The sequence below is a fragment of the Stigmatopora argus genome, chromosome 3 (genome assembly GCF_051989625.1).
Source record: "Stigmatopora argus isolate UIUO_Sarg chromosome 3, RoL_Sarg_1.0, whole genome shotgun sequence".
NCBI classification, from domain to species: domain Eukaryota; kingdom Metazoa; phylum Chordata; class Actinopteri; order Syngnathiformes; family Syngnathidae; genus Stigmatopora; species Stigmatopora argus.
The window spans coordinates 17,337,169-17,364,758 of record NC_135389.1 but is presented as its reverse complement, the minus strand read 5'-3'; the positions used below and the strand labels follow the sequence as shown (position 1 = coordinate 17,364,758).

The following is a 27,590-nucleotide window of genomic DNA, read 5'->3' as shown; positions in this document are numbered from 1 at the left end:
TTTTATTTTCTATTTGATTTGGTCTGCAGCAAAACTTGTGTTAAAGTTAACAGATAGTGTGGCAAGTTATTAAAGGAAGTTTTTTTAAACAAATCCATAGATTACAATTAGTGTGTATTAATCACACCACAAATGTTTATTTAAACAAAATGCAGCACTCTTTAAAAAATACATGACAGCGATTCCAAATTTGTGTATTTTGTCCTAATATAGTAACTGTAGTTTGCAATCAAAGCTTAGATTTTAACAGGAAGTGTCCTCAAAATCTCTAAAGAACCTCTAAAATCTAAGGCAAGTCAGGTATTAATGCTCTAAAATGAATAGAAAATGTACAAATTGACCCAGGAACACCCCCAAAATGTGCAGGAAGTGACGTGTAAGTACCCACAAATTAACAAGAAAATGACCCCAAATTAGTAACTCATTGCCTGCCAATTACAACGATAGTCAATGTAAACTGGGGGTGTTGGCTAGAAATACTAAAGTCCATGCCATTGACGACGATGGACGTCCAATCCATTTTGACCTGGATGGACTTTGTCTATGGCAGCCAATGAATCATAACTAGGAAGTGAGTAAATATCTACAGGAAGTGATCACGCAAATTGCAGTTTCTATGTTGTTTTTGCCATTGGAAATGAATGTGGCTATTTTAAAAAAATGTTTTTGGTGCAACCATGAATGTTAAGGGGCAAAATCCTAAAAAAAAGCGTGCATTGCGTGAAAGTTGGGAACCCTGAGTACAGTTTGTGTTGATCTTTCATTAGCACATATTCGACTCGCTAGCTACTTCAGTTAGCACACATTCGCAAAACCTCCATGTTAGCTTTTCTGACAACTAAATTGTCCATTGGCCTAAGTGTGAATCTTTCTCTTAAGTAAAGCTCAAGATTCAAAAGTGGGATGTACATCCATTTTTTTTCATTCCCACCAACTGTCTTTTAGCACATTTATAATTAGGGAGTTAAATAAGCTGTATCGAGCGTTGGGCTTTATCCACCTCCGTAAGGGGAATGATGGTGTTTTCCGAGTGATGTCGCCCGAAGCTGAAGGATGGAGCTTTTAGGTGTGAGCTGGTAACCTATGACAAAAATGCAGTTAGTTGTACATCCTCACCCTCTTGCTACTGTGACAACGAAATTTCCCGAATACGGGATGAATAAAGTTATCCAATCCAATCCAATCCAATCATAACATTGTGTAGTCAGAGTACGTATTCCACAGCAGCTGCACATTATTTCTTCGTGCTCCCCGATACAGATAGTCATTTTAGAACATGTGTCAAAGTGGCGGCCCAGGGTCCAAATCTGGCCCGCCGCATCATTTTGTGTGGCCCGGGAAAGTAAATCATGAGTGCCGACTTTCTGTTTTAGGATCAAATTAAAATGAAGAGTATAGATGTATATTAAATTTCCTGATTTTCCCCCTTTTAAATCAATAATTGTAATTTTTTAATCCATTTTTTTCTGTGTTTTTAGTTCAAAAATCATTTTGTAAAATTTAAAAATATATTAAAAAAAGCTAAAATAAACATTGTTTTAGATCTATAAAGAACTGTATATTCAGGGAATTTAATCCATTTATTAAAAAAAATCTAATTAGATCTAAAATGATACAGCCCACGTGAAATCAAGTTGACGTTAACACGGCCCGCGAACCAACCCGAGTCTAACACCCCTGTTTTAGAACCTGTATTAGTACCAATGCTAGCTAGCAACAGTGCAATGCTTGTAGTGCTGTTGTGATCCCTGACCAGACACGCCCCCATTTCCAGAAACAGGACTACAGTCTTCCCTCGATTATCGCGGCTTCACGTCTTTGCGTTCTTTTTCTGCTATTATTAAAAAATAAATAAATGAAGTTCATAAAAATGTGAAAATCCACGCTGACTCGTAAGCGGAAGCCACTTATGCGACTATGACTCAGCACTGAAGAAGAAAAAAGGAGGGGGTAGTTATACTAGGGGTGACCCTACTTCACGATTTTTCAATTATCGCGGCCATGTCTGGTCTACATTAACCGCAATATCCGAGGGATTACTGTATTTATGGCAAACGAAGGGGCAGATGGTTTTCTATCAATTTGCAGATATATATCGTGACGTGAGCTAGCAGTGCATGTCGGCGGCTTAAGAGGAACCTTTTCAGGGCAGTAGACTCCAGGTGCCGGCGTCTTTGTGAAGCTCGTTGGCAGGAATTTGCGGCCCGGCATGCTGTACATGGGAGGTTTCCGCAGGTACGTTATGGGGTCCACGGCTTGGTAGGCCGCAGGGCCCGGAGTCTGCAGGAAGATGAGTGTGGGTTAAAATAGCGAGGATTTTAAGTTGCTAACGAGGAGTTTATGAAAGTCCACCTGGGCAAAATCGTTAAAAAAGTTGCCAACTTTATTCCGACCAGAAATGGTGAAGGAGGGCACTGCAGGTACGTTGATAGTTTTGGATCCAAGAACTGGGGGGAGCATGTTGGACGCCGGGCCTGAAGAATGGCAATCAGAGATGGTGATTCACTTTAGAAAGTATAATATTAATGTATGTTTGTTGTACAGTTTGGCTGGATTTCTAAGTCAAAATGGATTGCGTGTCTATTGCCCTCAATGGCTGCTCTTTAATACTTCAAAATAGATCAATACATTTGAAAAATCCCATCTTTTTGACCCAATTCCAATCCTTTTGAAAATCTCATCTCATTTTCTGAACCGCTTTATCCTCAATAGGGTCGTGGGGGGTGCTGGAGCCTATCCCAGCTGACTTTAGGTCATAGGCAGGGGGACACCTTGAATTGGTGGCCAGCCAATTGCAGGGCACAAGGAGATAAACAACCATTCACGCTCACACTCATACCTAGGGGCAATTTAGAGTGTCCAATCAGCCTAGCATGCATGTCTTTGGAATGTGGGAGGAAACCGGAGCACACGGAGAAAACCCACGCAGGCCCGGGGTTAACATGCAAACTCCACACGAGTGAACCGACCTGGATTTTGAACCCAGGTCCCCCACTTTTAGGGTGACGTGCTAACCACTCAGTCACCGGGCCGCCCCCCTCTGAAAATGATTCCTAGAAATGACGTTACATCCTTTTAATAGGATCGTGATCATACGCTGCCAGCCCTTCTGTTAAAACGTCAACAGCCGCCACCGTTAAGGAGGATGAGAAGATTAGAATGTTACCGGGTGTAAACAGGTAGCTTGGTGCAGCTTGTTTCCACCTTGCAGACAAAGTATAAGCAGGAGAAGACTGGTAAGCCAGCTTATCTGAACTTCCGAGGTGGTAGCAGTCTTTAGGAAAAATACAAAAACAAAACATGCAGTCGAGAAAGTACCACCGTGTGTATTTTATTTCGGGCGTTTTACTTACTGGGCGCAGGGATGGTGTCTAAACCCCGCTGCTTGGGACGTCTGCCGAAGGAAAATGCCGGTGTGCCGTCGCGACCATTTTTGGTGATGTTGGAAGGGATGAAGTGGGCGGGTCCGGGAGAAATGTTGTGTTTGATGAGGCGACAGGTTTTTCCGAAAGAGTAACTCGGCGCTTTGGATTTTGTCGGATCGTGGCCGCTAGCGCCTGGGTGCAAAGGACAGGCGAGGATAGGAACGATAGGCTGTCGTTGACGGCGCTAGAGGTCCAATCCGGATTGGACGTCGAGCGCTGTCAATGGCATTGAAAGATGAGCATTCACAGTAAATCTGGTTGAAATGAATTGGATGTGTATTGTTGTCACTGCCCGACAATGACTTAATACTGTCAAATTTAATCAATAAACAGTTTATTAGAGGCGTGTATTTCTGGTTTTCGGATTGATTTTGCTTTTAAGAACATTTTCCATGGATAAAAAATTTAATTTTGTGATATTAAATCTTGGCCTGCAAATGAAAATGACAATATTGGATCAAATTCTGTCAATTTCGGGTTACTTATCATTGATTTAATGGCATTTTAAGATTCAATTTTGGGTGACTTATTTATTTTGGGTCACTAGACTGTAGATTCTGGGACATTTTTGAGTCACTTCCTGTTGATTTGGGCGCATTAACTCTTTAAAACTAATTCAATCAATTACGCTAAAATTTTGATTGGTTATGCATGGTAACCTAAGTAATGGGTTTATTTGAGGGAAAAAAATGTTGCCCAACATTTGGAGGAATACAGTAGTATTACAGAATTGGAGTATTACCTGTCAATGATGGCAGTGCATAGAGTGATCTAGTGGGCTTAGCCACCCCGCCAACTTTGGGATTTTCACCAGGCATGAGCTAATTCAAGAGGAGAGTAGTCATGAATTATGGGAAACTGCTACCTGGAAAAAAAAACAGGCTTGGTACCCCAATAATAAAACAAAAAAAAATCTCTTCCAAACACCAAAATCTAACTGCGGTGAACGCCGGATGCTTTGATGTTACTATATTTGCTGTTGCATTCTTGATTGCAATCGACTCAGGTTAGCTTTTTATTTATTTATGTAAGCAAGGGTGGTAGTTGTTACGAGGGAAGAAACATAAGAAAAAAATAGGTAAAAACATTTTTGAAACCTTGCCAGTAGTATGTTTTTTTCCATGAGATATTCAGAGCAAAATAGCAGTTTTACATTTCAGTATTACATCCTCCGAGCAATAGTTTTTGCATCTTTATATCTCATTTAGACTTATTTGCCATCTACTATGACCGAGAAAAAAAATCCAGTTTAGGTGTATTCAGCATACGATTCAAACACAAAAGTATCTGGTTTAGTTAAGTTTGTGAAACATTTTGCTAAAGAAACTGTCAAATTCAGCTGTTATAGTCTTTTGGTATTAAAAAAATAGATTTAAAAAAACCCAAAAACAATGCTATTCTCCTTGGTGTGTTTCAAAACCATTGAAATGATGGCATCATGAAACATTTGCCACCCTTAAAAAAATCCTGCCCCCCTCACCACCTCATATTTTTCCAGATCCGCCACTGCATTCACACATATTAACAAAAGTTCACCTAATGGTTATTCTCAAGGGCTTAATAGTACATCAATATGCCAATACATTTGATATGTATTGTAAAACGTAAAACTGAAACGTTCAAATGTTGTTTATCACTCTAAAACAATTACAACCCCCAAAATTAATATAGAGACGGATTTCATCATCAATAATTCATGGGGAACGCTTTTGTTCGTTTACTGCATAGTAAAGTTCAATCAAGTTATCGACACTTTAATTTTGAAAAACTTGGCTGCCTGAACCTAACCTGTGTGAGGATGCCTCGGACTTCCGGTGCAATTGGAACACGTCGAAAGCTAGCACATGTTAACTCGAGCTAATGCTATGGTGCATGTAATGCATGCTGACGCCACTCCTTGTATCGACGTCAATAGAGCTGAAATGTGATGATGTATTCGGTTGAAGGATGGCGTGTGCGTGAAACACAGCACAAAACATGCTGTCAATGGCCGCGTCGTCACGAGCCACGCCCAAGGGAAGGAAGGACATGTTCCCGTTTTAGCCGCTAGATGGCAGCAGACTTTTCCTGACATTTTCAAATCCATCACCACGCCTGCGAATCGCCAAGACAAATTCTGCCTGGCAACACCTGGTTGTTGGCTACGTGACGTCAACAGAAAAAAAATCAATTGCTGCCCTTTTGTTAACCTTTTCCTGGACACTAATTGAACCCATGTGACCCCTGAATGTTGTACATTTAAAAATATGTGATGTAAAAAACGTGTTTATAGTTTGGGGTCATGAGGTCTTTTTGACTGAATATTTGCATTCATTTACTCAATTCAAGTATGAATAAAGGTTTTATGATCAAATTTGTAGGATGTGTTTGTAATAGGAAAAGGAAGACGGGAATTGTATTTTGGAGTCATGAGGTCAAAGGTCAAGAGGAGGAATTTGTAGTAAAAAAAAGGTGCCCTGGCTTGAAGCTAACGAGCGCATTGAAACATGGTGCAAGATTTGCCGGTCACACCCACAGCTGATTGATAAGGGTCAGCTGTGAAATAAAGGGTCAAACAATTCAGCCATCTTTTATTTGACAAATGTAAGAGCAGGGAGAACATAAGTATAGTGCAGGCTTTGCTAATAAACACGCCAGCCATGAACAATTAGCCAATCGGCCTCTCATCAAATGGAGGGAACTCAATGACTAACAACAAGCTTTTCAAACTACCTATTTTTCCTCCCTTAAACCTTTCATGAAGCTAATTATGCACATTTTCCTATTGTGAGAATATTATTCTACTGAAGAGGCCAGGACTGCATTATTATCGATATCGTGAATGTGGCATACGGATAAATTGGTGCGTTGCAAACCATCAGTGCGGAGTTGAGGGCCAAGATGTTGCCTTCTGAATATTGTGGTATTTATTTTGATGGAACAGACGACATCCCATAAATTGACATTGTGTCCAGTGTCCAGCAACGAAGAATTTTCCTCACTTATTTGGACTAATTGAACCACACAAGCCGTGATTTACAGACTAGTGAGACTTTGAGGACCCGGGATTGGATAATTGGACCGCTAAACTGGCTGCCAACACCAAGGAGGACATTGAAGATTTTTTAACGCTCGGTGAGTAACAATTTGGCACTACCAAACAATCTCCTGGCAGTCGTGGGAGTAATCCTGGGAACAAAAGTTATACTTTAAATCAAACAAAGATAAATAATTTTACGGAACATTTAAGATAAATTAGAAGGAATTTGTTCAAGTACTCCTTTTTATTGAATTGACCTTCCTCATTTTTCATTTCCTTTGAATTCATTCAGTTTTTAATCTAGGATTTGAAATGGATTAGGAATACCTTTCCTCTGTGATCTTTCTGCTCTTGAAGTGTGTGGCTTTTTAACTCCTCCTTTAGCCACTTTATAATCCCATTCGGGTTAAAATAGAAAACATACAAACACAAATGTAACATTCAATATTTCTTTAACTCTTTACCTGCCATTGACAGCTGTTTGGGAGAGACAAATGCTTAATGTGTTCTTTGCTGATCAAATGAACGCGAGAACCAGGTAGTCATAGTTCATTTTGAATTTGTTTATTCAGCATTGTCATCATATAAACACCAAGAAATAACTAGTATATACACAAATACTTTACATTTGTATCATGCAACATACAAAAAAATAGTTATTTGAATTATTCTTACCTTGGCCCAATTAGTGTAACCCTTTTTTTTACAGGAAATAAGCGGCAAGACTGCGATTTTCATTTTTAAAACATCACACGTAATGAGTGAAGTTTCGCAGATGTCTAAATGATGAAAACATAACTTCTCGTCGCTCTGCCAAAAAATAAGGCAAATAAAACTGACTGCGATGGCATTGTACTACCAAATAAAAAAAATATATACTTGCAGTACACAATGCAGTCACATTTCCTGACGTTAATAAGATCACAAGTGCCTCCTGCTCAGGGGCCCGTTTCGTAAACCTGACCTTCAATTGAAGGGGGAATCGCAGCATGATGGAAAGGAAGGTTTGCAATTTGTAGACAAATATTACAAACGTGGTATTATGAGATCTCATGAATGAATCTCATGGTTTCTTCATTTAACGCCACCGTCTGAAATGTCCCGCTCAGAGAAAGGTCAATGACTGTTGGTATCTGTCCGCGTCCATGATAGGGTTAACCGTGTATTGCGAGTGACGGAGTCCGAACGTGAAGGCTGGCGCTTTGGAGTGTACCGTGGTCACCTGCATCGAGAAAAAACGGCAAGGTTAAAACGTTAGAACCAGAGGCTTGATCCTGGCTATTGGGATTGGCTCTAGCACCCTTGTGAGGATAATGGAAAATTAGGATTTTATTTTTTTAAATAAATTCATAAAAACATTTTTAAATGTACCTAAAAATAAATGAAACTGAATATTTCCTTTTCCACTTATTAAAAAAAGAAAAGAAAACAAATGATTAAAATATAAAAAGGAGACATTTGGCTTCCCCTTCTTAGAAAAAAACTATTTTTTTAAGTCTAAAAACCCCCCCAGAATATTTAGTTTTTATTATCATAAATTTTCATAAGATCTACCATCAGAAAAGCTGTCAGTGCATCCATTGATGAAATGTGGCAGCATCACTAGTTGGCAAACATACCGAATGAAACCATAACGACGATGTGCCCCGCGACTAAAAATAGTTGGACAATCCCGCCCCTAAGGTTTAAGAAATAAAACCTCTCTCACCTTCTCTGGACAGTAGACTCCTGGTGCTGGTGTCTTGGTAGAGCATTGAGGCATGAACTTGCGTCCTGGCATGCTGTACTGCGGGGATTTGGTTAGGTAAACTTTGGGGTCCACAGCTTGATAGGCAGCAGGACCTGGAGACTAAAAAACATGGACAATTAAAATATACATATCGTATCGGGAGCGGCACTCCATTAAGAATATAAATACATCAGATTAGTTAATCAACTCATTCACTACCACAGACGTAAAAATAATCTTTATTAGCATCACCCCCATGCTAGCTTAGTTGCTATCACATGGTTTTCTTTTCATTTTCTGTGACTGTACACAATTTTCAACATGTTTGGAAATTAGATCTCAGAGTACATATTGTGCAGCCTTGGCACATTTATTTTTGATACTCCTCGATAGCGAAGAAGTCAATTTAGTGACATATACATCGGTCTTGATACTTGTATCTTTGCCACACTATCGAAGAATCAGAGGTTTTATGAATTTTGGTGTTCTTTTTAGATATAATGATAAAGTGCATCCAATTGACCATTTTAATCTACTTGGGTTTCTTTTAGTGTTAATCTGTTTTAAATCAAAACATGAAAGTCTTGTTTGCTATTCATGTTTTTCTCTATTAAAAAAAGATAAGGTTTAAAAAAAGATTTCTACCTTTGAGTAGTCTCCTATGAAGTTGCCGAGTTTATTGCGACCGTAGAGCGAGTGTGCAGGTGCTGCGCGTATATTTACAGTTTTGGGGCCAAACACAGGAGGTAGAGTGTTGGATGCTGGACCTGCAAGGACAAATATAAATAATTATCATCAGATATTAATCAAATGTTATCTTCAGTGTTTAACCTGTTGTTTGTTATGAGACACTTTTTGCTGTTATAATGAGGCAAAACTCTTCAGTGTTTAACCTGTTGTTTGTTATGAGACACTTTTTGCTGTTATAATGAGGCAAAACTGACAACAGAACCAATATTCCAAAATGTTTTTTTTAAAGCTAAAATTTTGAAAAAATAAAGATGAAATCTTATTCTTCACTTAACTGTAGCTACATCAAAAATAGAATATTTCCATTTTTTCTTTTTAATTAAAATTCAAAAGATTAAAAAAATATTTAATCCCCCTTTTTATTAATTTTAAAAAGTCATTTGCTTGGAAAAGGCTCAAAAACAGGATTTTCTCTAAATGATCAATTGATCATCGGAATGCATAGCGGTGCTCCGGGTAAAACGTAACTTTGACAAAAAATGAGTTGACACCCCTGCTCAATGGCAAAGGGCTGCCACTCAAATGTCATTTTTGGATTACAACAGGCAAATGATGCTGTTTATTCCACATATATTACAACACTAACATTTTACACAAAGTAACAAACCAAAAAAACTCAATTACCAGGTGTAGTCTGGTTGCTAAACGGAGTTTGTTTCCACCTCCCGGACAATGTATACGAAGGAGAGGAGTGATAAGTCACCTTGTCTGAACTTTCAAGGTGGTAGTGGTCTGAAAACGGCAAAAGAAAAGACCATCATTTCCCAGGTGGCTGCTGAAATTTTTTTGGGCAGCATAGGTCACACTCACTAGGTGCAGGCACTTGGGCACGTGGAACATCTTTTGGACGAGTGCCGAATGAAAACGCCGGCGTCCCGTCGCGGCCATTTTTTGTGATGTTGGAAGGAATGAGGTGCTTCGGTCCGGGCGAGATTTCTTGCATATTACCGATGTCATGGTTCGCCCGGAAGCTGTAACTCGGCGCTTTATATTTGGTCGGATCATGTAGAGTCGAACCTGAAAGAAACATAAGAATACTTTTTTTTTTTATAAATTAGAGTTGCACCGATACAGCTCTAAAATGACATCATCAGTCTCAGCTACTGCGAATACACTCTTGAGATCTCGTTTCCAACTGCCGATCGCCCTACCCAAGATGGCTGCCAACTAGGCAAAAAAAGGAAACGCTTATCGAGAGGGTTAACGTCCAATCGGGTGGCATCTAATCAGCCTTCTGTTGTGAATTTCAATGAGTTTCTCTAATAGGTGACCAAAGCACTTAAAGTGAGAGTGTCAGCATTACATTCAAGCTAGTACACAGTAACTTAGAATTAAATGACATATCAAAAGCAAAATATAAAAATAAAAATCAGTGCCACATTAATCTTTATGTCCTATCGCAAATCTGAACCCCATGACGAGGATTCTCGTCATTGTCAGCGAATGAACAGTTCAAGGCTGGAACAAAATGGAGTTATACCCGTCAGTGAAGGCAGTGCATACTTTGGCCCTGGGCTGCTATAAAGGGCAGCTATGGGCCCTCGCGGTCTGTGGGGCCTCCATGTTCCTACCCAAGGCTCTACATTAGGCATTATCTGGAACACACAATTCAATTTTGTGTGAAAATCACAACACCAAGATGAATCAATTTTGGAAAAAAATGCCTCGATTGAGTTGACCTATATGATATTTAAAAAGCGACTGTAAAGATGTGGATGCGCAACTCAGAACACCCTTCTTATAAGTAGTATTTGCGTCTAATTAACTAATCATGTTGAAATTCGTACTTGCACTTTTGATTTTTACTGAACTTGGCACTCATTTAACTTATTGGCTGCCATTGACAGCGATGGACGTCCAATCCATTTTGGCTGGAAGAGGAAAAATTACTGTTATTGGGGCAAATCTACAGAAATTTAAAAAGAAATACTGTTGGTGGGGATTTCTACTGAATATATTTTTAAAATTCAATTCAAATTAGGAATCATGTAAACTAGTTTTTGACTGGTAAAATTGGTTATCGTAGCCAGGAAATGTTATTAAAATCACTGAAAAGTGAAGGATTCTTAGTAGGCATGCGCAAATAAAAAGAACAAACCTATCTAGCAAGGAACATGAAATAGACACTTCCTATCAAGCACGTTTTTGGAACCAGAAGAAAATCAGCGTGGAGCTATGCAAACCCCCGCCAGGAAACTGTAAAGTGTAAAGCAAACATGCTACATTATAATGATAATCATCTGTAAAGCATTGCAACTCAGGCACATATGTTACTCAATAGCAAAAAGTGTCTCCTGGAAGAAATTATTATTATTTCAGGGATTTTTTTTAAATGTATATATGCATGTGTATATAAATATATGTTGAACTATTTTACCTTTTGCAAATCCTACTCGTCATGTGAGTCTTCTTGTGATCCGGAAATCAGCCCGCTCATTGAACTACAACACAAATTGTTTAGAGCCGGTCAACTTCACTATGACAATGTTGCCAGGGAGATGGCTGGACATGCTGGACCGGTGTTGCGTTCAGTGCTCACGATTTCGTGGAGGAACTTTCCAAACTGAGCGCTACAAGTAACCATTTAAAAGAATTGTGATGTTACAATTCCGAGCTTTTGAACGCATCACTGTACAACTTTCCGAACAGGCTTCTATTTCTAGCATAGCCTTTTTATTTCGCTTCTGTGTTGTGTTCAAAACCACAAACCGTGAAGGAACTTGCGAAACTCGGCATTTTGTGTATGCATTAAAAGAAAATGGTTATATTCCAATTTCAAGTTTATTGAAAGCATCACACGCGCTCGAGCTTTCGAACACGTTTCTATTAGTAACATAACATTTCTTTTGTTATCGCGCATTTTAACTCTGTTGATATTTTTTTTCCCACTTGAATATATAGTTTTTAACCACACGACTGACCTGTCAGGACGAACCTGGTCTTTGTTGCCGAAGTTTATCGCGTTGGACTAAAGTGCTCTTCAGTATTTTAGCATACTGACGCCGCCCCTGCGTTCCGGATGGGAGATGACATAATTACAGCCTGAATGTGATGACGAATCACCTGGCGGCTCATTTGTACTCGAGTGGCGTGTGCGCGAAACACAGCACACAAGTGCTTATGCACTAAACGGCTGTGTTGATTTAACAGTGCGCGCGCACAACCGACGCTGATTGCAGCCGGGTCGGTGACGTCATCAATGCCACTTGGTCAAACGTGAAAAGTCGCACCTCGTACGAGAACGTGACCAAGACGGAATTTTAACAGGTAACCATGCCCTTACCTGCGCCTTTCCAGCTTAATACTCACAATAATATTCATCATTCATTTGTAAAGTGGAGCAAACGTCTGTTAAATTAGTACGTAGTACCAATTAGTGTTTTAGCGCTACTTCCAGGATACTTAAGATGTCGGCCCTAAAGGTTCTAGTTTGAAACCACGCTAAAGTAGAGAAGCAACTGTTTTATTTTTTTCGTAGCTACCTCATTTAACTATTTGAGTCCAAAGCATTTTGGAAAATGGTAGTTTTTGAGTTAGAACCACCTTTTCAGTGATGTGGGCTACTTTGCTTTAGCAATGTTGAAAAATGCTCCAAACGTTATCATATTTTCTGGAACGGGAAGCATGACATAAACTTCCTCATGACATGAAGTTAAATTTGATAGTTTAGAAAATGGCAAATTGATTTTTTAAAGGGGCAACTTAAATGCTTTGTATCATTGCAAACAAACAAAAAATCTTTGCGTGGCATGGTTCATTCCAAAATGTCCACAAGCTAAGTATTTAGATTATGCTATGAAACTGTCAAATAATATTAATAGCACCAATTGACAAAGCTGACGATACTGATTAAGCTATTAAACAGAAAAACAAGCTATTGCTGGATGAAAAAAAACAAAGTTTCTGTTCCACATTATTTAATTGCAATGTTCAGTGTATTATGTCATTTCCCGTTGCTTTTGAGGCATTTGGGGTACTTCCTATACGTTTGGGGGGCAATTAGAGTCACCTATAGTATTTTTTTGGGCCAAATATCAATAATTAGTCCAATTCAAAGTGTAGCGTCCCAGCTGCAGGCCTTCCGGATGCAACGATTGATGCGGAACGTGTCTCTCAAATGGCTCCTCAGGATACTTGCTAAACTTGCGAGGCTTTCCATGTCCTCTTGAGGCCGCTGTGGAGTAATGAAGACAAATGCTGGCATTCTCTCCTCGCAGGATAGTAAAGTATTTATTTTGTTACCTTTGTCAGTGCTCTTATCAGCCGCTGCAGGATGGCCTCTTCTCTGTGTGGGCACAAACTGGTCACCGAGTTGACGCAGCTCAACAGACAATAGATGGTGTGTCTCTGTGACTGAAAGGGCATGACTAGCTTCGTAGTGATTTTTTTTTTTGTTGCAATAAAATGGCTGGATTTGAAAATGTTAACTCGTGTCAAATACAAAGATGTTTTTATACCTTCTTGAGGAGACCAAGTGGGTTTTTGTTGCTTCCTGCACAACTCAACCTTATGAGATCTGCAGCACCAAGAACAGGCTCCTGTGCAAAGTTTAGTTTTGCAGCAATACCATTTTTGGCTCGCAATACCGATAGCCGGATAGCCGTTTTGACTTAAAAGGCCACTAGTTCAAAAAACATATTTACAGTGCTGAATAGGAATAGATTTAAAAAATCACAAAATAGCTCTCTATTGGTGATAATAGGCCTATTAGTCAACTGACTTTTAGCTTCTCCAGCCAGGTCCACAGCAGACACGTAAGAACCCGAGGATCCAACTCGGTCACCACAAGAGCCCAGCCACATTCGCTGCTGTTCAGCTCCTCCTAATGAGAAAGTACATCTCTGACTTTGGAATGTTTTTTTAAATGTCCAGGTGTACCTGAAGAAGTGATGACCGCTGCAGAACGCTGTCTTCAATCGGACCTTGGTCAGCCATTGCCCTGGCAATATTGCGAGTCACCGAGGTCGGACGGGGATTGTGTGTGCTTTTGGACAACTGTGGAGGAAGATGTCGTCATGTCTGAGCATTCATCGCAGACTGTAAACTGGTCAGTATTTTACCTCAATGTTCGAGCTGTACTTGTATTGAGCCTTGTTCTGAGCAAGGTTGTGACTTTGCTGCAGAAAAAATGTGTCAAAGTGCTTGTTGTTCATCAAGTTCGGTGAAAGTGACATGTCCTTGGAGTGAAGTGGTTGCAGATCAGGTCCTGTTAGCTCTAGTTCACACCAGGGGCTCATCACCAGGTCCTATAATAAAAGATTGATATACTTAAACTCCCAATAAGTTATCAATGTACTTCCGCCAAGAATCAATGTTGTTTTTAAAAGATGTCACTTGTTATCAAAAGAACCAACAACCTGCTGCCAATAATATCCACTAGATTGGTGTTAATGGAAATTCATTGGCTGCCATTGACGTCGAATACATTTCGTCTGGGAGGAGGTGAATGTTCTGTCTAGCGCTGTCAGTTGCAATCAAACATGATCTTTCAAAGCCATTACTCTTGGTTTGAATGATTTTAACAGCCATTGTTGCCAGTGGTAGACGAGGATTTTTGAAAGACATTTTTTTTTTTTAAAGAATGCTGCAATGTTTTTTTTTTCTCTACAGGAATGTTACACTGATATATTGTAGTTTTGAGGAAGACAAACATTTTTCCCTCAACTTTAACCTCTTGTGCGTTCAGACTACCCTAAATTGAATAATTGTTTTAAGTTAGGGCACGTGGAAAAAGTCTGTACTAAATGTATTTGCATTCTTGTCATGACTTTTTTTACATTCATGTTGTGGCTCTTTGCATTTGTGCCTTCTTTCTGCACAGCACTTGGACTATGCAGTTTGCATTTGCCACCGTAAATCTGGCTTAACCAGACTGTTATTTTTGGCTTTTAACCTCATTGAGCTCCATCTTGCTGAGGTCAGATTCGCTGTAGCTACGCTTGTCCCGAAGGAAGTCCCGCTTTCTCTCCAAGAATCCAAGCGGTTCATCCCAGGAGGACATGGAATCCGAGGCCGTGGGGTTGTGAGGCTCCCTCAGCAAGGGCAGGAACTGTTTGGCCTCCAGGGTCTCCCTCACGATTCTGGTCAGGATCCTCAGTGCCGATCTCTTCGCAAGTTCGGCATCGATCTCCAGAGTGGCGGGAAGTCCCGCAGCCAAGCGGCAGAGGTGCACGCATAGGAGGTACACCACCTGATGAGGTGGCAAGTGGGGGGAGATAAGGGATTAATGACTGTTAGCCGTGTCTACTACAGGCAAGTTCCGACCTTGGGTACATATCTGAGCCTGCGTGCCTCCTGGCCGTGCAGCAGGAGCGCCTGGCGGTTCAGATGATGCTGCAGAGTGACGGGGGCTCCGTGTCGCAGGCCGAGGTCCGGGTATTGAACCAGTTGTGTGCAGAGCAGTCGGGCAAAGTCGAACACCTGGCTGATCTGCGCTCGCGTTTGAATGGAGCGCGGCCTCTTGATCCGCACGTAGTGGACGGCCTCGCTGGGTCCGATGCGCAAAGTGTAGATGAGGTAGCAGGCTATCAGGACCCCTGCGGAGCAGTCACAGTAGAAAATGGCAGCGAGGCCCCAGCCATCCTTGTCGGGATGCAACCGATAACCCCAACCTGTTCTGCCGAGGCCTGCGTGGCAATGCACGGCGACCCTGCCTTCGCCTACCGCGAAAGCCAGCACCTTCACGCCGTCTATCATGCTGACCAGGGAAGACACGCAGAAGTCCGGCATCCCGAAGTTGTAGAAGTAAACTGTAAAATTGACACATGAACGAGTATTTTGCATGATATGTTGAGACAAGAAATGCATGCACACTGCCGTGTCACAAAGGAACCAATGAAATCTAGTGTAATAAAACCACTCTACAAATGGAGGAAAATGTGGTGCTTCTATGGAACTATATTAGTCTACATTGGTTGTTTCTAGCCCAAAATCAGCGCAGGTGGAGATCTCTGAACAAAACCGGATAAACAAGAAAACTCAGAGGGCAGTGTTTTGCCTAAGTTTCCAAATTCAAAGCATGGCCATATTTCAGAACAGGCAACTTTGAACCTTTCTTTCCTCATCATATCGCTTGACCAGCAAATTTCAGGTAAATAGGCTAGCGAGAAATCTCTTCAATGACCACTTTTAACCTAATTTCCCCAACATTTGATCACTACTTCTATATCAGCAGACAAACATCCTTCAAATCCCTTTACTTTTTTGTTTTTTTGTAAAATTATAGTTCCCTTCATTTTTAGTAAAAACAATGAATAAAATAATTGCTTTTAAGAATCTCATAAAATACTTTTCTACCTTTTTTTAGGTCTATAAAATAATTGATTTTGGCTAACTGATGACCAAACATCACTGATAACTGACATTAGCCTGAGCCAAGCTAGCTTGTTCCCTAGTGTTTAATGAAAAAAAATAATTAAAAAATGAACACCTCCACACTAAACTTTAGATTTGAAGAGAAAGGGGCTCTAAAATATACTTTGTGCACCCTTGTGGCAATGGGTTAAGTATACTATTCAGGATTTTTACTGTCATTCTCCATAAAGCTTTGCGGTGAGTACGTGAAGCCACTTTTAGGGTCCAAGGGGGGTCCACAGTGAGCATGCTCTCCTGGAATTTGCATGTTGATGATGGATTTGATGTTTAATCTAGCAAAGAAGCCACATATGATAAAAAAGACAATGCTGTCGACTGGCCATTTCACATTGAAGATGCGCTTAGTTCAATACCTGTGAAATTGCTCTATGATGTTGTACTTATCGATTAAGCTTTTGGATGGCCGAGCCATGGCGACGATGTCATCAGTCACCCTGCGATCAAAGTACATCATAACTACACGCCCAAGTTTCGTAACCATTGAATATTCTTACCATGATGAGAAAATGCCTCTGATGACCTGCTGGTTGGCCTTCCAACACTCTGGTCCCTCATAACGGCAGTCTACTCCACCACAGGCCAGCAGACACAGAAGCTTGGACGGTATAGCCTTGACAAGGTTCTCCCGGGCTTGGGAGTAAGATGGTCGAGGAACGGGAAAGTGCGGTCTCAGCGTCTGCATCCTACACCACGGAGGAGGAACGTCTCTACTACTTGGGTAAGTCAAGTTAACGCATTTCCTGCCATTGACGCATTAATTAGAGATCCGTCGTCGCTGTGGAAATCCGTCAGCACGGGGCGATAGAGGTCGGGATGTAAACCTGCTAAAAACCCTTCAGTTATACCTTTCCTTGCCCTCCAGTGTAGTTTTTGTGCTTATTTTTAAAGCATTGTTGTAATTGGTTTGCACCAGCACTTTTTCTTAGTTGTGGCATAAGTTATTCTATTGTTTTTGAAATACACATGCAATGAAAACTTTATTTTATTTGTCCAATTAATGAAAACAGTTGGATTTACCTAAACCGAAATAAGCATTTTGAATTCCACCTCGGAAACCCACAACATTTTGTTTAGATAAGTTTCAGTCAAATATTTATTTTTCACTTTAATCTATGCTTTGACAATACCAAAAAACATCCAATCCAGATTGGATGTCACGGGGAGTAGGCACCTATCTACTACTCTACTAAACCCATTGCCTGTCCATGAGGGTGATAGATATCCAATGCATTTGAATTGTTTCACTTAAAATGGATTGCAAGTCTTCTAATAACAACCTCATTTATAGTTACAACAGAAGGATTCAAAAAAAGAGCTATGCAATTGGGTTTAGACCACCAAGGGCACTGAAATCGTTAATTCCTCCCTTACCTTTCCAATTACGTCAGCCGGAAATGTTATTAATTCCCATGAGTTGTATTAATCCAAGCCCAGTGCATGAAGTAAAAAAAAAATGAAATAGCAGAACACGTGTGTTTCAAGGCTGACCCCTTTATCTGTTCCTGGGTAGGCAGACAAAGCTGACCCAGCTTTGCTAAGCCTGATTAGCGTCATAAATGCATTAGACATTAAATAGTGCTTATACTCCCACATGCAAACTTGGTATCCATATGCTGATGGCGGAAGAAAACCCTTGTTGGTTGTGATAAAAGGTGAACAGCACATGTGAGAATGTTGTGGTGTAGGAAGTGAAGGATGTTAATGTGAGCAACTCAATTTATAAAGCAGGTCAAAACAAAGTAACATATTTAACTCATTCCTTGCTATTGATGCTGGACGAAAATGCTTATTAGTCTTAAGTATGAATTTGGTTTAATAGCATTGCGCTAATTTAGTATACAGCAATCTGAAATGTCAATTTGGAATTTTTACATTTGACCAACGATATGTATACTTTTGTGCTGCTTGTAACTGCACTGGATAGTTGCAGGTTGCATTATTATTTGATATATTTATGGCAGGTTAGTTTAACCCTTTTTACCCAACTCAATAGTGAGTGGTCACTGTCAGCCCCCCAGTCAAAATAGATTTAATGTCGATTTCTTTCACTGGCAAAAATGCTGCTTTTGTTATAGACTTAAGGTAAATGCTCATTTTCTATCCTAAAATTGGGCGACAACTTTATTTTCAAGTCTTTATTGTGACCTTATTTGTAAAACATTTGAACGCAAATCCACATTATAAACAGTCACAGATTTTAAGGTCTGCAAGCATATGCCGGAATGTAAATGCCATACTAATTAAGTACTGCTAGCAAACATCACAAGCAAAAAAAAAAAGCCATGCAAACAATTTCAGTAATCAATACACAATCCTTCTCTGCAGTTTAATAATTCTTTGTTAGAGCTGAAACTTTGTTAATGGGGAGAAAAGGGAGTAAGTACTTTTGATTGTTTATGAAGGAAAACCATTTGTTTGGGAGCAGAACAACAACAACAACAAAAAACATTTTCTTTAAGTCACAAGTATCGCAGGAGGGTGTGGGCATTAAAGCATGAAGTAAAAAGAGAGTCTGGAAGGCACAATGTTCCACTTGGAGGACAAATCCCTGCAATACTGGTCCAAATCCAATTGAAGAACTTTACAGAACCTAACCCTATCTGACTGGAATTACTACACAAGTGGTCAAACTGCTCAGTTGGTGACTCTCACACAGATTGGTCGTACAGTGAAATAAAAAGAAGACAACCCCACCCAGCCAGCCCATGAAAAGGAAAAAAAAAATACTGGCCACCAGCTGTGTCCTCCATAGCTGGAAGACCAAATGTTGAATGTCCGTGTAAAAGTTCACGCTCTCATCCAGTCGGCCGGTTTCCTTCTACTTGGAGAGCTCATTGGAAAGCCAGTCAAGTCCTTCGTATAAGCCGGTACCCTGGGTGGCGCAGGTTGCCTGAACGTACCACTGTCAACACAAAGTGCAGAGATGGATGATGATTAATTGGATGTCAATGGCACTCGAAGAGCAACATCATTTTTTTCAGTTTTGTTTCTTTCGTTTAGACTTTAGAGGAAGCTTGTTTTCCTTTTGAAGTGCTTTCTGCAGTGTACATTCAATCAAAAGTTATTAGTTTAACGCATTCATTCTCAGTTTAGGTCACAATTGATGTTGAAAACACCCATTGACGGAAATAGACGATCAATCCATTTCAACTGGGAGCGTTCCTCTGATCCTACCAGTTCAAATAACTTTGACGCAAATATTTTTTTCCTCAATTTGCAAAATAGAGCCTTCAAATAAGAAAAAAAACAACTTGTGCATAAAAGGGATAATTTTATTGTAAAATACCATAGGTTACTGTCATGAGATAATTATTGCGAGACTTGTATGGCATATCGTATAGAAGGGTAACCACGGTACGGCGTTGGGGATTACTTACGTCTTTGTTCCTCAGGTTATTGAGACCCAGATGATCTTTGATATCGCTGATGCTCAGGGCATTGGGGAGGTCCTGTTTGTTGGCAAACACCAGCAACACGGCGTCTTTCAGCTCTTGCTCGCCCAACTGGGAACGCAAAAAGGAGTTTAGGCCAATACGCATGTCGTTTGTAGGCAACCGTAATACCCACCATCTTGGAGAGCTCATCAGCAGCCTCAGCCACTCTCTCTCGGTCATTGCTGTCCACAACAAAGATAAGGCCCTGCCCCAGAAAAAAATATATAAACTCAAAATTTTCATCTAATCTTCCTCTTGTCCTAGGTTACATCAGTTGAGCAATTTGTTTTTTAAATTTCGCATTTTTGGTTAGGAAGAATACTAAAATACTTTTATTCGCAATACAGTACGTAAATGGCTGCTTATTATATTCGACTAAGACAAACAATATTTTGTCAAACCACAGGTTATGGAGGTGTATCAACTAAAATGAGACAAATGTGAATACAAATTCAGCGCTACTAGAAGGGGATTGAATGTCTAAGCTTTCGGTGGAAGACAATGAGTTCAGAAATGTCTGACTTTAAAAAAAAATAAAAATAACGTGCAGTAATAAATATGCACACTTTCAAAAAAAATCTAAACAAAATGTGGTACTGGTATCGTAACAGCAACGGTTGCTGAAATCGGTACCAGGAGCCAAAAAACTGTCATAGTCCAACACTAGTGAGTATGTTTGCAGTAAATCAAGAACTCGATGCCAATTCTAACCCTTAATTAATATTTCAATGACTGCAAAGACTTCCTCACCTGTCTTCAGAGTCTAAGACATTAGTGCGTTCAATCAGCAACCCACAAAATAGATTCAACGTTGTCCCAACGCTATCCTTCATACCTGCGTGTTCTGGAAGTAATGTCGCCACAGTGGTCTGATCTTGTCCTGGCCACCAACATCCCACACTGTGAAACTAATATTCTTGTACTCCACCGTCTCCACGTTGAATCCTGATCAAAATAACAGACCTTAGTGCATAGAAAAGATGATTCATTTGGCCATTGAACAGGTCTTCCTACCTATAGTTGGGATGGTAGTTACAATTTCGCCAAGCTTCAGTTTATACAGGATGGTCGTTTTTCCAGCAGCATCAAGACCAACTGTGGGGGAATGTTGTGAAATAAATGCCTGACGTCACGTCAGATGGATGCTGACATGTCAGACATTGCGTAATGGACAAGCCCAGCTCTACCAGAGGTAGCTGCTTTCGTTATGATAACAGGAAAACTATTTTCTATTACTACATGAAGGAACAGATATAGAAAAGCGCAACATCATACCGAAAAATATTGATATTCAAATAGCTAGAACTGAAAAGTGTAAACTGCATAACGTGAGATGAAGCGAATAAAAAGTTAATTAAGATTGCATCGTTCTCCGTCTGACAGAAGAAAAAACGATTATTTCCATCGGACTGACAGCTTTTGCCTATCTGTAATTATTTATTAACAAAGTCCTGACATTATTGTTTCACATCTATTTCGACAATACTGTAAATTCCCGTGGGGTGAGCCCCAGTGAATATATTTGAACTTTTCGAAAGTACAGGTCGAGCTCCTTTGACGAGTGGCTAAGCTAAGCTAACCGTCAACCTAACGCCCATACTTTAGCCCATACTCACCCATTAAAATCCGCATTTGTTTCTTTCCGAAAAGTCGACCTAAAATTGTAGATATTGTCAGGCCCATGACTGCGAGATGATGTTCGATTATGCGGCGAAAAGCCTTATCCTTATGAAAGCGGCTAAAATGTCGAAGTTGTTCAGCTTGCTTATGGATAAGATTCCGGACCGACTGCCACGTCCGGGCCAACGTGGAACGCGAAACGTCAGCGCCACTTCTTCGTTTTCGTCGGTGTCGGCGGTTTGCACACTACTGCAGTGCATTAGCACCACCAATTGATCTCTTATGCTTACTGCACTGGGTTCAGTCTAACAGTAAGGCCAAACTAAGGTGTAATGTTTTTCTCTCTCCATTGGACGAATAAAAATGGATTTATATGTCAGTTGTTTGCGATGACCCTTTGCTAAGTGCAAATATGATAAAAAGGAAAATTAATATAGGACTTGTAATGTAAAAAATGCTGAATGCAATTTCCTGCCACCTATTTGGGTCCAACTGGTTGTTTTTTTTTTCTCCCACAAGAGCTCCCAGAAGGGCGCTCTCGGCATATCCCTTTCTTCCAGTTCTACGGAAGTAATAATGAAAATGAAGATATTGGTCGTGATTTGTTGATAGTCCGTGACCAGCGATGAGGGTAATGGCACTGACGTCCTCAGCCTGTTTAACAAACATACTATCCCTCTAGCCGCCAGCAGGGGTCTCAAACCGATTCCGCGAAGGGCCGCAGTGGGTCCTGGTCTTTGTTTCAACCGATCCAGTGTCGACAGTTTAACCAATGAGGGGTCTTCTAAAGTAAGTAGCACCTGGCAGCAATCAACTGATTACACTTGCAAAAGGTGTTCGCTTGTTCGGTTTGACTGAAAATCTGCACCCCCTCCGGCCCTTTGAGGACGGGTTTGGGTCTAGCGTATGAACCGCTTGTTTAAAATCTCACATCTTTATTATTTACGCGTTCAAAATGTATCATGACAAAAAGCGATAATTCGATCAATGGCAGCTAATGAACTGATACCTAAATATAAACCAATACATTTAAAAACCCTGATTCTTTTTTACCCGATTCCAGATCCTCTGAAAATGCCCCGATCGGGCCCGATTTTTGGTACATTCCGATCCGATTTTTGGTCAGGGACATCCATGAATCCTAATTCATGTAGTGTCCGTCATCATTCTCTTCATATAGCAACCATGGATATATATGTTCTGGTAGAATTGTTTGCTTATTACAATAGAATAATTGTAATTTCTTTTTTACAAACAATGGATATATATGTTCTGGTAGAATTGTTTGCTTATTACAATAGAATAACCTTAATTTGTTTTTTTTGGGAGATTATTGCACTGTTACACAAGGAAGTAGCACAACACTTGTGGCATCTTCAGTGCAATCATTTTTTATACTTTCCATTTTAAGCATTAGACTCATGTTTGAATGGGAGCTTGTTAAAAAAAACCATTCACACACATTTTGATGAGGACAAATCCCTTTATTTATTAGAAACATTCACACATATTTTGATGAGGACAAATCCCTTTATTTATTAGAGATGATAACAAAAACAGACACCGCAAAAGGTCGATATTGTCTCACTGATTCATCATGAAGAAGGAACTCTATTGTGACAAAAGAGAGGATTTTAAGAAGAATGACCTAGTGGCCTGCCTCCATGATGCAAACATAGGGTAATAGTCTAGTGCAGGGGTAGGGAACCTATGGCTCGGGAGCCACATGTGGCTCTTTTGATGGTTGCATATGGCTCTGAGCTAAAATATGTAAACCGGTGGTGAGAGAGCCGAGTCCCGAACGCACCAATATGAACGTCACGTTGGCAGTGGCATTGACTTGTTTTTTTTTCATTAGTCTTCTGCATCTATTCTTTCATTGATACTCATTGATATTCATTGATTAGCAACAGCGTAACAATGTTGTCAAAAGAATTCAAAGACTTTTTGTACTTTAAAAGTGGTAAAATGACTAAAAAAATTGGCACATTTTCATGCATTTTCACTTTTAATTCTTGAGTATGGCTCTCAAGGAATAACATTTGAAAATAGGAATTGTTTATGGCTCTCTTTCTCAAAAATGTTCCCGACCCCTGGTCTAGTGCATAGTGTATTTCCCCATTGTCCAGCTGTAAGAAAAAAAAATTCAGTTAATGGAATTCCTAACCAATTTTAACCTCTTATGTTACTTACTTATTTTTTCAATCCCAACACAATTGCCCATTCCAGCAGGCAGTCCAGGAATAAAGTTAACGTAATTACTTATTATGCCGTCAGTCCACGTGAAGTTTTGCATCTGAAAAGTCACATTTAAATTGATGAGTGCTTGAATTAGCATAGGCTGCTTGTTTGTCACAAGCTTATTATCCATATTGTTGTATTTCTTTTATTACTGCAACATTTCATGTGCGATGCAGTGTCAGGTGAAACAGAGTCAAATGGCTTTTTGGCAGGGAATGTGGAGAACCAGGTTAGCCAATTGGACTGTTAAAAATGTATACATAGCCCCAGTGAGGGGTGAGTAGATTTAACATTCTGCAATTGGCAGGTGACCAGTTTCAGGGTGTAACTCACCTTTTGCCCTTGTGCAGCCCCCCTGTAGCCCAGTCAGGCCAAGTGTAATCTCTGACTCTGAGGACGATGGTTGTCCTTGCTTATATACATTGGGTTCGTAATTGCGTGTGATTCCTGTTTGGGAAATGTACCAAGTAATTAAAAAGCAATAACACAACAGAACATACTCCACCCTGTCAAACTGCAGTATTGCCAAGTTCTACATTGATCTAACATTATTTGATCAAGTGTCATTGAATCTAATAAAATTTGATGTCAATTCCTTATGTCATTGTGAATTTTTTTGTTAGTTTGGCTGGGCTGGGAGAAATTGCATGGGGATGCTGGCTTGGGTCACCGACTAGCTTTTTCGGTCACTTTCTATTAATTTTGTGGCATTCTGGTTCACTTATTAACTCATTGACTAAAAGATGAGATGAGACGTATAGTACACCTCTACTTAACCCATCAAGGTTGTGTTTCTAAATTTATATCAGGGCGTGACATGCTTCGCTTTAAGGTAAAGTCAAATTAAAATGAATACGTTGTTGGGTTGGGCAAAAGTAAAGACTGTTGTTAACCCACCTGGCATCGAACCCTCGACCCCAGAACAGTGAGACTGATGTGCTAACCACTTGGCTGCCGAAAATGTATATTCTGTATAACTTTTTGGGGTGAGCTATTGGCCTTAGGTGTGAGTGGAAAGACTGGTCGGACACCAAGAAGGTGAAAGAAGAATTTCTTAAGTAAGAACAAAGGCATTTACATGTTATTTGTTGAGTAATTGCATTGTTAAGGTGTTGTCTCGAAGAGAATAAAAACTGGGAGGTGCTCAGATTAAATCTGAAAATAATAGCTAGAAAAACGTTTTTATTTTTAAACAACTGGGCACAAAACACTTTGTGATCCTCCAAATTAAATAAGATATGCGTGCGGCTTCGTGTTTATTGGATTGGATTGGATAACTTTATTCATCCCGTATTCAGGAAATTACGTTGTCACAGTAGCAGGAGGGTGAGGATGCGGGAATAGGAAAGGCATTTTAGACATAAATAGATAGGTAATAAGTAGGTCAAGAAATAAATACATGAATAAATATATAAATAAATAAGCTTGTTGCTTAGCACATATATACATACATACATACACATAAATGTACATGCATGCATACGGTAGGTCTTAACACTCAGCCATTTTTTTGTTAAAGAGCCTGACAGCTGATGGGAGGAAGGATCTGCGGAAGCGCTCCTTCCTGCAATGAGGGTGCCGCAGTCTATTGCTAAAGGAGCTTCGGAGGGACTCCACAGACTCCTGCAGGGGGTGGGAGGTGCTGTCCATGATGGACATCATCCTGGTCAGCATCCTCCGCTCTCCCACTTCCTCCACAGAGTCCAAAGGACAGCCCAGAACAGAGCTGGCCCTCCTGACCAGCTTATTCAGCCTGTTCCTGTCCCTCTCCGTGCTCCCGCATCCCCAACAGAGCACTGCATAAAACACTGTAGATGCCACCACAGTGTCGTAGAAAGTCCGCAGCAGTGTCCTGCACACTCCAAAGGACCGTAGACTCCTCAGTAGGTAGAGGCGGCTCTGGCCCCTTTTGTACAGGGCATCTATGTTTGTGGACCAATCTAGTTTGTTGTTGAGGTGAACACCCATGTACTTAAAATTCTCCATGATGTCAATGTCTGTACCCTGGATGTTCACCTGAGTGGTCTGTTGAGGATTCCTCCGAAAATCGATGACCATTTCCTTTGTCTTACTGGTGTTGATGTAGAGGTGGTTTTGCCTACACCAGTCAACAAAGGCTGTGATGACTCCCCTGTACTCCAGGTCGTTCCCGTCTGTCACTCGTCCAACAATAGCGGTGTCATCAGAGAACTTCTGGAGGTGGCAGGTGTCTGTATTATGTTTGAAGTCCGATGTGTAGAGGGAGAAGAGGAGTGGAGAGAGCACTGTGCCTTGTGGGGCCCCCGTGCTGCAAGCTACCACATCAGACGTACAGTCCTGGAGTCTCACATATTGTGGTCTGTCCGTGAGGAAGTCGATGATCCATGCGGCTAGGTGGTTCCTTACTCCAGCCTCCTCCAGTTTCCCTCTCAGTAGGACCGGCTGAATGGTGTTGAACGCACTGGAGAGGTCAAAAAACATCATTCTCAGCGTGCTTCCCGTGTTCTCCAGGTGTGAAAGAGACCTGTGCATCAGGTAGGTGGTAGCATCTTCCACACCAATGCCTGGACGATAGGCGAACTGCAGAGGGTCCAGCTCTGCATTCATCAGGGGGCTGAGGTGATTGAGGATGATTCTCTCCAATGTCTTGATCAGGTGAGAGGTTAATGCTACCGGCCTGAAGTGGTTTGGCTCCCTGGGGTACGCAGTCTTAGGAACTGGGACCACACAGGAAGTACATTGAAAATTTCTTATGTAAATCTCACGCGTGAAGAGAATGATGAGGGACGCTACATGTATTAGCATTCATGGATATCCCCGATCAAAAATCGTATCGGAATGTACCAAAAATCGTGCCCGATCGGGTCATTTTCAGAGATTTGGAATCGGGTCAAAAAAGATCGGGGTTTTTAAATGTATTGGAGGGAAATGACAAATTCCCTTTTTTCAGTGATGCAGGTTTGTTTCAAAAGTGTCAAAATAAGTATAGAATATATTACAAAATATGGTGAATATTTATACATTTTTGCATTAAACATATGTATCATTTTGTTACTTGTTATCTTAACTCATCAACTGCCATAGCAAGTAATCATATTTTACTACCATTGACAGCGAAAGGCGGCCAATCCATTATGACTTGGCAGGCTGGCAGCAAGAGAACGATCACCGCCAGCCCTCGCAGTCAAAATGGTTTGAACGTCTCTCGCCGTCAATGGGAGCTAATGAGTTAATACCTAAAAAAAACATTTTTTCCCACTTCAGATCCTCTGATAATGACGCCATCGGGCGTGATTTCTGATAGATTCCGATCCAATTTCGGATCTGGGACATCCCCCCAAAAATGCCTACTGGGTTTTGGATAGATTGTAATGCAATTGTTCCAATTTCAGAGCAAAGATTTTTATACTCCCTTTTTAAATAGCAGACTCGCAGCATGTTAAAAGACACACACACATATTTTGATGCAGACAGATCTCTTTATTTACTAGAGAGGTACTCATTATCACTCTTTTTAATTACGTTTGAGCTTTGTGGAAGAAAAGAAGAAATATATGTGAACCCTAAAACCCAAAGACAGCACTAAAGTCGATATTGTCTTTTTGTCTGATTGGTCTTGATTAAGGAATGCAATTGTGACCGAAGATAGAATTGGAGAAAGAATGAGCTAGTGGCCCGCCTCCATGCTGCAAACATAAGTCGATATGGAAAAGCAAGAAACATGTACCCATTCTCCATCTGTAAGAAATAAATGTTTCAGTTTAATAACATGAAATTCCTAAGTCGAACCTTTCGTTTGGCTTACTTGTAGTTGGTAAAATCCCAGCACAAGTGCTAATTCCAGGCGGAGGTGAAACAAAGTTTTCGTAACTGCTTATTTCGCCGTCAGTCCACATGAAGTTTCCCGTCTGGAAAACAAAGACACATTAAAATTGATATATATGTATGTGTATGTGCATGTGTATGTGTATGTGCGTACGTGTATATATATATATATCTCTCTATCTCTCTCTCTCTCT

At 40.4% G+C, this 27,590-nt stretch overlaps 5 protein-coding genes and 1 long non-coding RNA gene across 14 annotated transcripts in view; 1 reads left to right on the top strand and 5 right to left on the bottom strand.

The window, feature by feature from the left end:
• Positions 1 to 113: 113 nt before the first annotated feature.
• LOC144071964 (ciliary microtubule associated protein 1A-like) lies at positions 114 to 6,878 on the bottom strand. 3 transcript variants are annotated; one of them, XM_077597501.1, is made up of 7 exons: positions 6,772 to 6,878; positions 4,168 to 4,290; positions 3,354 to 3,557; positions 3,167 to 3,274; positions 2,353 to 2,474; positions 2,140 to 2,280; positions 114 to 1,081 (listed from the first exon to the last, which is right to left on the bottom strand). In XM_077597501.1, exons 2-7 carry the CDS (start codon positions 4,241 to 4,243, stop codon positions 965 to 967), a joined length of 768 nt encoding a protein of 255 aa, XP_077453627.1. In that variant the 5' UTR covers positions 4,244 to 4,290; positions 6,772 to 6,878; the 3' UTR covers positions 114 to 964. The 3 variants fall into 3 exon arrangements, with proteins under 3 accessions (XP_077453627.1, XP_077453626.1, XP_077453628.1); XM_077597500.1 differs by lacking the exon at positions 6,772 to 6,878 and adding an exon at positions 5,214 to 5,579; XM_077597502.1 differs by lacking the exon at positions 6,772 to 6,878 and adding an exon at positions 5,214 to 5,579 and having other exon boundaries at positions 4,168 to 4,246.
• On the top strand, positions 5,923 to 15,786 carry LOC144071970 (uncharacterized). Of its 2 annotated transcripts, XR_013299782.1 has the most exons (4): positions 5,923 to 6,539; positions 13,796 to 13,970; positions 14,047 to 15,104; positions 15,176 to 15,786. It is a non-coding gene; the product is annotated as an uncharacterized LOC144071970 (long non-coding RNA). The 2 variants fall into 2 exon arrangements; XR_013299781.1 differs by having other exon boundaries at positions 13,796 to 15,104.
• Positions 6,987 to 12,040, bottom strand: cimap1b (ciliary microtubule associated protein 1B). Of its 4 annotated transcripts, none has more exons than XM_077597497.1 (9): positions 11,845 to 12,040; positions 11,301 to 11,364; positions 11,022 to 11,119; positions 10,404 to 10,518; positions 9,734 to 9,940; positions 9,548 to 9,655; positions 8,819 to 8,940; positions 8,153 to 8,293; positions 6,987 to 7,666 (listed from the first exon to the last, which is right to left on the bottom strand). In XM_077597497.1, exons 4-9 carry the CDS (start codon positions 10,513 to 10,515, stop codon positions 7,550 to 7,552), a joined length of 807 nt encoding a protein of 268 aa, XP_077453623.1. In that variant the 5' UTR covers positions 10,516 to 10,518; positions 11,022 to 11,119; positions 11,301 to 11,364; positions 11,845 to 12,040; the 3' UTR covers positions 6,987 to 7,549. The 4 variants fall into 4 exon arrangements, with proteins under 4 accessions (XP_077453623.1, XP_077453624.1, XP_077453622.1 ...); XM_077597498.1 differs by having other exon boundaries at positions 11,859 to 12,040; XM_077597496.1 differs by lacking the exon at positions 11,022 to 11,119.
• LOC144071962 (protein tyrosine phosphatase domain-containing protein 1) lies at positions 12,785 to 17,839 on the bottom strand. Of its 3 annotated transcripts, none has more exons than XM_077597495.1 (13): positions 17,669 to 17,839; positions 16,792 to 16,980; positions 16,651 to 16,731; positions 16,451 to 16,569; positions 15,535 to 15,672; positions 15,188 to 15,459; positions 14,817 to 15,113; positions 13,984 to 14,169; positions 13,802 to 13,918; positions 13,644 to 13,745; positions 13,381 to 13,461; positions 13,166 to 13,244; positions 12,785 to 13,097 (listed from the first exon to the last, which is right to left on the bottom strand). In XM_077597495.1, the coding sequence occupies exons 2-13, from the start codon at positions 16,977 to 16,979 to the stop codon at positions 12,958 to 12,960; spliced, it is 1,800 nt and encodes a 599-aa protein (XP_077453621.1). In that variant the 5' UTR covers position 16,980; positions 17,669 to 17,839; the 3' UTR covers positions 12,785 to 12,957. The 3 variants fall into 3 exon arrangements, with proteins under 3 accessions (XP_077453621.1, XP_077453620.1, XP_077453619.1); XM_077597494.1 differs by having other exon boundaries at positions 13,166 to 13,276; positions 17,669 to 17,838; XM_077597493.1 differs by having other exon boundaries at positions 12,785 to 13,244.
• Positions 17,840 to 18,417: 578 nt separating this feature from the next.
• Positions 18,418 to 21,601, bottom strand: LOC144071966 (ADP-ribosylation factor 4-like). Its single transcript, XM_077597503.1, has 6 exons — positions 21,348 to 21,601; positions 20,746 to 20,826; positions 20,567 to 20,676; positions 19,865 to 19,936; positions 19,675 to 19,800; positions 18,418 to 19,199 (listed from the first exon to the last, which is right to left on the bottom strand). The coding sequence occupies exons 1-6, from the start codon at positions 21,412 to 21,414 to the stop codon at positions 19,116 to 19,118; spliced, it is 540 nt and encodes a 179-aa protein (XP_077453629.1). The 5' UTR covers positions 21,415 to 21,601; the 3' UTR covers positions 18,418 to 19,115.
• Positions 21,602 to 27,030: 5,429 nt separating this feature from the next.
• The window catches only part of LOC144071967 (snaclec 3-like), a 2,615-nt gene continuing 2,055 nt past the window's right edge, over positions 27,031 to 27,590 (bottom strand). Inside the window, exons 6-7 of the mRNA XM_077597504.1 lie at positions 27,377 to 27,479; positions 27,031 to 27,309 (exon numbers count right to left, since the gene is read on the bottom strand). Coding sequence (XP_077453630.1) covers positions 27,239 to 27,309; positions 27,377 to 27,479 — 174 coding nt within the window. The 3' untranslated portion in view covers positions 27,031 to 27,238. The remainder of the gene's footprint in view (positions 27,310 to 27,376; positions 27,480 to 27,590) is intronic.